Below are 10,674 nucleotides of genomic sequence, written 5' to 3'. Positions count from 1 at the left end.
CAGTGATAGTAAGGAGGGAATGCAAGGAAAGGGAAGCATGCCGTTCAAGGCTGTACTAACAGTGTAGCAATTTCTATTTTAACTTTATGGGCCAATGCAGGTTTTTACTGTGACTAGGGAGAATCTAGGACAGGGGGCTCCTAGCAGAATGGGGGCAGCATGGAGATGCTCTAGGCTGTTCACCCCTACGATTAAATAGAGTCTGAAAGCAAAACAATAGCATGTAGAGTAAGTCCCAACATTTGCCATGTGAATGTGGACACAAATGCACCATAGTGCCCAAGGGAGAGTCAGAAGACAACCTTTAAGAGTCTGTTCTCCCTTTTGTCATGGGGACTAGGGGGGTCAAACCAGGGTGTGGGGGCAAATGGTTTCTCCCACTGAACCATCACTCAGGCTCTACAGCATTTCTTTCCACTTTCCACTTTTTTTTTTTTTTTTTTTTTTTGAGATGTGTGATGGTTTGCATTATCAACTAGTCAAGGTTCAGCCTCGTCTAGGCGTATCTGTGAAGGATCATCTAGATTTGGATAGCCTCCAGGCATAGCTGTGGAGTATTCTCTTGGTTGGGTTAATTGAGATAAGGCAACACCATGACCTTGACGGAATTCTGGACAGAATGAAAGGTTAAAGTTTACTGACTTTCTCACGTACTCTGGTGCCTCACATTTGACCATGCCCCCTGGAGGGGGAGACCTGGTGGCACTCAGAGGAAGGACAGCAGGTTGCCAAGAAGAGACTTGATACCCTATGAGAATATACACGGGGAGGTAACAAGAATAAATTAATAAAAAGAAAAAAAAAAGTTTACTGAGTGCCAGCGTCTGTCTCTCTCTGCTTCATAACTGGGTGCAATACGAAAAGCTGCCTCTTGATCCTGTCAGCATCCTGTACTATGAGAGAATGTATCCTGAATTGGGATGCAAAATAAATAGTCCTTAATTCTTTGTTAAGGCACACTTTATCACAGTATCTAGCAAGAAACTAATACAAACAGGTCCTCATAAGTCACCGAGGCTGGCTGTGAACCCAGCAGCCTAGGCAAGCTTTGGACTTGTCATCTCTTGCCTCAACTTCCCTTTTAGGTCTGAGAGTGCAGGTTAACTAAGAAATTCCATTTTAATTAATTTTGGCCCCAGAATACTATTGGATAAAACCCTTATGCCTACAGGCTAGTGGTTAGAATCAATAGTATTTGGCTATGAGAAGGCTGGAGGGCATTCTCGCTGACATCTGGGTGTCTATCAAGGGACACTGAAGGTACCAAAACAATTTAACACAGAGAGGAATGTATCCCCAGAATTTCTGAGAGCTGGGAGCTAAAACTGGAAATGCACCAGGAGGGCACCATTTATATTTGTAGACATGCTTTCGACTCTTTGGCAGCTCCCATTTCTTTTTTTTAAACATATTTTCTTAATTTATTCATATTACATCTCAATTGTTATCCCATCCCTTGTATCCTCCCATTCCTCCCTCCATCCCATTTTCCCCTTACTCGTCTCCCCTATAACTATGACTGAGGGGGGACCTCCTCCCCCTGTATATGCTCATAGGGTATCAAGTCTCTTCTTGGTAGCCTGCTATCCTTCCTCTGAGGGTCCTAGAAACCTACAAGAAGAACATTATGATGGGCAGATCTGGGCCCAGGGGTCCTGCTCAAACTATGGCACTAGCCAAGGACAATGCGTCCAGTAAACTTCAAGCCCCTATACAGATCTAGCCAATGGACAGGACATTCTCCACAGTTGAGTGGAGAGTGGGGTCTGACTTTCACACGAACTCTGGCAGCTCCCGTTTTTAACCTCAAAGCTTTCAGCCACCCCTTCTCCAGACAGACCATAGAGCTCTCCGGAAGTTATCACTAATTCCTTGTCTTTGTGTTGCTCTCGGTCCTGATCCCTGCACCAAAGATGGGATATCAGTGTATTCAGTACTTGTTTGTCTGGGTCTTGGGTTGCTGCCCACAGACCTCTGCTGACCCTGCCAGCTGCCACCTGGGCAGCATGGGCCAACCATCCACAGAACCTCATGCTGACCTCTTCCAGATCTCATCAAGAACTCACTTTGTTTCTGCTATTTCCCATGTCCCAGTGCAGTCTGCTCATCAATCTATACCAGATGCCCAAGGTTTCTAATTAATAGTTTCCTTCTCTTCTGTACCACTTGCAGGTCTTCTAGCCCACGAATTACATGTCTATTAGTGACTTCCTTTGATCTGCCTCCTAATGTGGCCATTGGCCATGTGAATAGCAGTGGCCAGCCACTAACCTAATTGCTCTATACCTTTAAAGGTGAGACATACACCTGGCAGTTTCTAATGCTTGAGTTCTCTTTAGAGCACATAGCATCTAGGGTCCGATAATTTCTTACTTAGGCAGAAGCAATATAGGATTTGGATTTCACAGCAGAATGTCTTACTGTGTATCACATCACAAACTCTCAGAAACTAGGGAAATATACGGCCATGGGGAAGGGCACAAAGTGGAAGAAAAAAGAGGTGTACAGGAGGGACACGCCTCTAGTACAATTTATATTTGTATTAAAATGGCCTTGTGTAATCTAGTATAATAAAATACATTTAAAAATCTTCCCTATAAAGATATTTTACTTGTGTACCAGTAGTTAAAAAAAAAATCCCAGGATAGTCTAGTCTCCTGCTCAAGTTTCTGTTTCCTGCCTTCCAGCACGTGAAAAATAATTTTTCCAGGCTCTAGTAAGTGAACAACATTCTTTTTTTTTTTTTTTTTTTTTGTGATCAGAGATTTATTACAAAGTCTTCATAGTAGATTTAAACACACAATAACATCAGATCGATTAGTGTTTATGTGCTCATCTAGAAACAATATTTTTTTCTTTTTTTAATTTTATTTTATTAATTTAATCATATTACATCTCAATGGTTATTCCCTCCCTTGTATCCATTCTTGAGCTCCACATGCACGTCTTACTTTCCATTGTGTTAAACTGCCAGGACAAAAAGCAACCAAAGACAGGAAAGACTCGTTTGATTCACTATCCCACGTCACAGGCTGCCATGGCGGAGAAGCAAAGGCCACAGGAACGTGATGGCGCTAGTTGCTTACCCCTGTGTTAAAGACAGGAATGGGCTCAGTGGTTTGGTGACCTTGCTGCTCTTCCAGATGACCCAGGTTCAATTCTCAGGACCCACATTGCAGCTCACAACTGGAGTTTTAAATGAGTGGGAACCTGTCTGTGGGTGCTAGGAACCAAGCCCTCTTCCTCCGGAGGAACAGCCAATGTTCCTAACCACTGAGCCATCTGTCCAATCCCCAGTTAATACGAATCTTCAAAATCATGCCAGATACTGACTGTTGTGTTTGGATTCTTGTGAATGGTGGTCTTTCTAACATCATTTTGCCTTTAATAAAATAGTTAGATGAGCACCAGTCTCATATGCTTTTCTGGGACCATGGTGGTCAGAACTAAATGTGGCTTGATCTCAGCCCATGGTAGCTCAAGTCTCAGTGAAGAGAATGGTATGCAGAATTAGCCCTACCCTTTCGCAGTTTCCTAAAGATGGCAGCTGATCACAATGCCCTGGGTCTGTTGTTGAGAATCCGAGTGGCCACTGTGATTGTAGGCACAGCACCCTAGAGGAATGGTGGGCACAGGTGTGGAGCATCAGTTTTGGGTCCGGAAAATGCACAGGCAAGTACCTCAGAAGCCATCAGTGTCTGTGGAATTCCACCAGCTTTACTGCTGCTGGGACAGTTATGCTAAGGTCATATTCAGGAGTTAATTAATTGTACCAATTATTTAAAAATGTCTAAATTCTGATTTTAAACACAAATATAATCTGATGGTTGTGTTTTAAGAATATTTTATTGTCTCTTACTGAAAAAAAATGAGTGGATTCAGAGTAGTGCTACATTCCAGTTTGGTAGCTGGGATCATGAATTGGTTTTCTGTAACTTGTTAAGTTCGGGGAATTATTATTTGGAAGAAAAAGATGACAAAGCTCATTAGACACTGAAAAACAGCCAGGAGTACAGTGCATATCTTCCATTCATGCCTTGCACATGAGGCATGAGCCATAGAACTGTCACATATTTCATAATCTTCCCCTGGATACTGCCTGTTGATATGCAGGAAAATAGTCACAAGGTTTCTCCTCATGAAACATATTAAATCACTTCATTCCCAGAGATAAAAAATAGAAGAAATGCTATAAGCAGTTGGGAGAACGGAATTATGTGCAGAATGGGGGAAGAGTTGGGAAGAAGGTATTTTATCATAATTTTTCATAAACTACATGATGTTCTTTGTATTGATAAGCACAGTGACATGCATTTTTACCCTCTATCATGTTTGAAAATGGTATTTTAATTTTTGAAAATATGTGCTTTATGTTGTTTCTCTCTGCATTTCTTTTATGTGTAGTGGTGTGTGTGTTTGTGTGTGTATGTGTGTGTGTGTGTGTGTGTGTGTGTGTGTGTGTGTGTGTGTACACATGTGCACGCACATGGTGCTGCAGCACCTGTAATCCCAGTACCTGGAAAATGGAAGCTACAGAAATTCACAGTCAGTCCTGGATGGATAGTGAGTTTCAGTCCAGCCTGGCTCTATCAAACCATCTCTCAAAACAGAACAAAGACAAAGTAAAAAGAAGTATAAAAAAACTATAACTTATTCAAGTCTTAATTAGTTAAACTGATAAAGACGTTAAATAAGCAAATCTTTTTGGCTTATTGGTAGGTAAGAAGTTAGTCCATTTACCACATTTCAATATTTTATTTTAAAATTGTTCTGGGCTTATAGGAAACTTATGAAAGTAATATAAATCTTTATGTAGTCTGCATCTATGAGCAATATATTGATATTTATACTGGTCATAATTAGTGAACCAATGTAGACTTCTCATGAGCTGGCTTTTATATACTATGCTGACTTCATGAGTTTTTATCTGAGGTCTTTCTTGGTGTCAATTGAAAAAACATTAATAATTTATATATTAGAATACTTATAAATATATTTGTATAGGGAAAGCTAAAATAGTGAGCTTATTTGTTTTAAAGTGGTTTATTATCCTTTAAGGATATCCCAATAAACTGTTCTCCACATGAATATAACTGGGAAAAGAAGCTTAAAGTAAAATAAAAATAGCAATTATTGGGTACAAACTAGATCTCTGTTTGAAAAAAAAAATAATGTTGCTGTAAGTACAGAACTTATGCTTAATTATCTTCAAAAATCAGATGAATTGATTTTCTTTCTCATACAGATATTTACCCATATAGAAGTAGAAATTCCAATTAATCGATTTGGATTTCTGCTTCTAGACAGAATGGAATAGTAGGAGCATTTCTGTTGAAAAACCATAAACACAAAGTACAGGACGCATGGGTCTTTTCAAGATACACAGCAAAGAGAAGTAAGGCGTGGCATCCTAGAGAGCGGCGAAGGGAAGTGGAGGGAATTGCAAGAATCCGCAAAGTTCACAAGGCCTTCCCTACAGCTTAATGATTAATCCATGCAGGTGAGGCCACCTCATGAAGTCAGAGAGGAACTGCCTGATAGAATTATCAAAGAAACTCAGAGCTCAAGTGTCTGGGAATCGTTTAGTTTCCCTCCAGACACAGCCGACAATTGGCAGAGGAATCAAAGGGATGTTTTGCTTAGGCAAAAATAATTAGAGATTAAGTACTGATTGAGTTTCACTTAATGGTCCATGAAAGCAACAATCTAAAAGATCAAACTGTTTCCATGTAAATCACCCTTACCCCAGAAGAAATCTTGGGAGTGTTTCCAGGAGCACAGAAATATGTACCAGGCACAGTGTTTAATAACAACATCTGGTGTACAATTTCAAAGCCGGCAAAGGAACAGAAATAATACTTGTGCTGTATCAAAACATGAGTCAATCAAAACCAGAGCCCCAGTGATCGGATGCTAATATAATATAGGAAAAATATTAAGACAGTAAGGCTAACTGTGCTTGCAGAGTTAGAAGAAATACATTCATGGCAAATAAAGATTTGAATGATAAAAAGAGAGGGCCATTATAAACTACATATGTAAAACTACATAAGTAAAACCACAGTACCTGCGATGGGGAGCACTGTGAATCAAATCAACAGTTCAAATGTCGTGGAGGAAAAGCCTAATAAAGTGAAGACATAGAAACATTACATCCAGACAGAAAAATCAAGTGAAACAACAAATTCCATCCATGCAGGAACTGACTAGCTTTCCAGATTCATGGGGCAACATCCAAAGAAGGCTGCAGTGGGAGTGTAGTGTGTGCTTCTCTCACTTTGGGCTGTCATGATCTCTGCTGCGCGCGTGCACACACACACACACACACACACACACACACACACACGCACACACACTAGCTTGTTAAAACTATGCCATCTCCTTTCTTCTGATCCCCTGGGAATTACGACCCCGTATGCCTGCTCTTCCTGCTGTTACTTGCTCACTAACCATGTATCCAGAGGCTGTCTGTAGCATGCCATTGACCTCCCCCTAAAAGAGTTAATGTTTTCCAACTGTCATGATCATTAAAGCTGTAGTGCCAAGTGTACAATGGGTGCCTTCCTCGTGCCAGGCGCTGTGTTTCTTCTTCTCTCGTCTTCTTTCATTTAATTTGACTAAGACTTTGAAAATGTCTTATCCCAATGAAAAGGAAACTTAGCCTCTCCAAATCTTACATATAAACTTTAACATCTGTCCCAACGAATGCACACAGAGATCAAATTAATCTCCATGTAAGGGGACTGAGCCTTAGAAGGCAATGAGAACTAGGAGAAGTTTGTTTGTTTGCTTTCTTTTTTTCCTATGCCCAAAATATATTTCTATACAACTGCTAAAATAATATAATACATCATAGGTAAATCCTCATTATTGACTCTATCAAACAGACTTATGTACTCAGTAATTGCAAAAGGGATTAATACTTCTGCTTAACAGTACTGTCCATGTAATTTTGAATGAGTGTCCAATGGTGGATGTAGCTATGGGGTATGGAAATCAAGGATATCTTCAGCCAACATGACAGCAAGATAACTCCATGTTTAATTAATTACTAATAAATTTAATAAGCAAATCCATATCACACATAGAGAGCCCCCATCTGAGGATTTAACTTATTTGTAGTTTACACCTTAAACAAGTTCTTGGAACCAGAAAATATGTATTATTTGTGGTAACTGTTTTCTAGCTTAAAGAGTCAGTTGGCCATTTGGGAGAATAAGAGAAAATACCTCTCACTCCTAGCTGAAGAGCTACTGACAACCAGTGAATGCTGTTAGGATGAGAGTCTTTTTTTTTTTTTTCAGGCATGTATATCCAGGAGGCTTACATATGCCCCAATAGATGGTCCTATATCCGTGTCTACACAGGCAGTGCTAAGTGGAGTAAGTAGCTTTAAAATCAAAGCACAAGGGAGGGAGGAATAGGAGGATACAAGGAATGGGATAACAATTTAGATGTAATATGATTAAATTAATAAAATATATTTTTAAAAAGAAACACACACCAAAAAAAAAAAAAAAAAAAAAAAAAGAAAGAAAGAAAAAAGAAATTCGTGCTTAGGCTGCACGCTGTGACCTTGGAGTTGCTTACCCTTGCTGAAGGAGGTCTTGTGTTCTAGGCTATCTTTCATTATCCACCCAGAGAAATAGGGAAGTTCTTACCAGTAACAACACAGAGGATTAAGGAGGTTCTTACAGGGAGCTATTCAGACGACTGTATTCTTGCCTGGGGGCTGGGGAGAGTGAGATAAGAATATATCCTGTTGACCTTGCTATATAAAGTCTTGAGTACACAGTGCAAGGGAGAGATTGTGGACTGGGCTTAATCATAACACATGATATGCATGTATGAAATTCAAACAATAAAATGTCAAAAAGTCTCCAAGATCCACTGCGAGGAAGGGAAGGCATTTGGTTAGCCACCTCCTTATTTAATAAGGACAATTATAACCTGACTCACTCCAGTTTTGGCTCATCCAAGAATCATAAAATGTGTTTATAGTGTTCTCAGTTTCAAAGGGATTTAAATAAATGTGACTGTTGAGATACACACCCAAAACAGATGTAAACTTGATGCTAGTGTGAATGCCTCCTGATGTTGCAAAGGGAAAGATGCGTTTATAGACACTAAATCCTGATGAGTAGTAAGCCCTGAGAGATGTTTAGAATTTCTAACAAGAAACGTCAGCTCTGAGAGTTCTCGTGGCAAAGGAATGTTCTTCCTCAGTAAAAGAAGACACCTTTTGCCCTCAAACTGTTGTTTACCATAGCCAACTGTAGAAAACATCTAAAACCCAGGCTCGGTGGGCTTACTATTGTTATTATTGAATCCTGGAAGATAGTGGTGAGATTGCTTGAAATGTGTTTGTTTGTTTTCTGTTTTGGTTTGTTTTGCTTTTTGTTTTGTTTTGTTTTTTTGTTTTTTGTTTTTTTGAGGAAGGGTTTTTCTGTGTAGCCTTGGCTGTCCTGGACTCTGTGTAGATTAGACTGACAGTGAAACTCACAGATAGCCACCTGCCTCTGCCTCCCCAATGGCTGGGATAAAGGCATGTGCCACCACACCTAGTTATGTCCCAGTATTTTTAAATGCAAATAATAATAGAATGTAATAATAGAATAGTAGACAATGTACAAGTTCTAGTTATGCTTTCTGGCCAAAAAAAATGTTGTTGCTTCAGGAAGGTAAAACTGAAAAATGCCGGGGTAAGAAAACTATCCGAGGTCTGTGATATTCCCACTCCAACAGGTACCACCAACACATGACGCAAGCACACACTCTCCTGAAATCAAACTCTTCCAGGGACATTAAGAGGACATTTATCTAAGTGCTGTGGACCTGATTGAGTTGTAGAGTACAGGGATGTAACAATGCTACAACTAGGATTTTGTTTAGCAGAAGGCACTGGGAATTAAAACCGTATGTTGTGACTCTAAATGGCTGACAGGAAAAAGAAACTAAGTTGTCTTTATCTATTGAACAATATGGAAAACATGATTTACGTAAAAATATTTTGTGTTTGAGAAGAAACTCTTTGTAAAATTATGAGAAAATATGGCTACAAAGGTGCCACCTTTTTTATTTACAATGTCATTCTGAAACTCACATGGGTGCTCATTGAAAGAGATGTGTCTCTCTTTTTAGATAGCATCTATCAAAAGATGCTAGCACATTCAGTTTCATTCTAATAAAAGGTAAAACAGTGACACACACTCTTTGGGTGTGGAACTTCATAAAAATTACTAAATATTTTCAGGTCACCATTCCTTACTGGGAAAGATCACTTGAAAACACTGTCTAAATTAGGCTTCCCAGAGGTGGAGTGGGTTTTCAAGTTAACTCTCCAAAGACCAACTTTTTCAATAGTTATCGCGTCTCCAATATTCTTTTAATACTTTAAACATTCACATTTATTTAATTTTATCTTATTCATAAGTGGTTTTATGTAAATTCTCACCAATTATACAGAGGCATTAGTGGTTTTTTTGACAGCAACTTTATGAAACTGTTAGGACTGTTAAAGGGAATTACTTCTAATGAGAAATTGAATGAAGAAGACCACACTGACTTTGAAATGACAGTCATTTCGAAGATGTGACACTGATCACACCATCTTTTACGAGTTAGTGGGAGGACTGCTTAGTAGGCAACTAAATTACATTTTAATGAGATTCCAGGAGGACAAGCTGTAGAGGGAACCAACACCCAGTACCCAGAGTATATAAAGAAGTCTAGTTGGTAACAAACACACTTCAGCAACGTGCTCTTCGCGGTTTAATTGGAGCCTAGTTGTCTTTCTATTGCTACCATGTCTAATAACTTGTGCTCAGAAGTCCACAGCTCTTCTCTTAGGAACTCTAGTCACATTCCTGTCACCTCACCCAGTGGTCTCTGCTCCACTGAGATGAAGTGTGGAGATGTCCCTTGCTCTCCTACTAGGCCCTTGGACAGCAACATGCCATGTGACAACTGCCAATTGCCCTGCGGTGAACATGCGAGCTGCCAATCAACCAGCTGCAACAGGAGACCTGGAAGTCCGTCAGTCTGCTCTCCGGTTACCTCAGGGATGTCTGGATCCCAGGAAGGAACTAGCTGTCTTCCTGTAACATCCCGCAATTCCAGCTTTGGCCGTCCAACGTGTTGCAGACAGCCTTTGAGCGGCTACATTCCAACTTACCTGTCTTATGGCTGTCAACCCTTGGGCTACCTGACCTATGGGCGTCCACCACTGAGAAACCAGACCTATGGATGCCAGCCTTTCAGCTACATGTCTGACTACTACAGGCCCACAAGCTATACATATGGCTGCTTTCAACCATACTCCTCTTTCCTGACTGGAAGGCGTTATCCTTACTAAGGAAAATCGCAAATAACCGAAGCAACCTCGTGCTCCTGGCTTTGAGAGAGAGAGCAGGCAGCATCGTGGGAAGGGCTCTTATTGGGGGCTGCACTGTGAATGCTCACTCTGTAGTAACTATTCTCAGCTCAACTTCTTGGTGCTTCAGAGATCACTGACTTTAGTATTTTTGCAAAGCTTGATACTGCTCTGTTCTACTTCCATAAAGTGTCTTCTTCTGCTTACATTACAATTAAATCATGGCTTCGCATACAGATCATGCTTATTGTGTGTCATCATTTGGCCCCAATTTTCTCTGTAGAAACTTCTGCATCAGCTAC

The 10,674-nt window shown here is 40.2% G+C and overlaps 1 protein-coding gene across 1 annotated transcript; it reads left to right on the top strand.

The window, feature by feature from the left end:
• Positions 1 to 9,805: 9,805 nt before the first annotated feature.
• LOC127193190 (keratin-associated protein 26-1-like) lies at positions 9,806 to 10,354 on the top strand. Its single transcript, XM_051150514.1, has one exon. It carries the CDS (start codon positions 9,806 to 9,808, stop codon positions 10,352 to 10,354), a length of 549 nt encoding a protein of 182 aa, XP_051006471.1.
• Positions 10,355 to 10,674: the final 320 nt, after the last annotated feature.

This window comes from Acomys russatus, chromosome 8 (assembly GCF_903995435.1).
Source record: "Acomys russatus chromosome 8, mAcoRus1.1, whole genome shotgun sequence".
In the NCBI taxonomy this organism is placed as follows: Eukaryota; Metazoa; Chordata; class Mammalia; order Rodentia; family Muridae; genus Acomys; species Acomys russatus.
The sequence above is the reverse complement of the archived record's forward strand: the minus strand, read 5'-3'. Positions and strand labels throughout refer to the sequence as shown.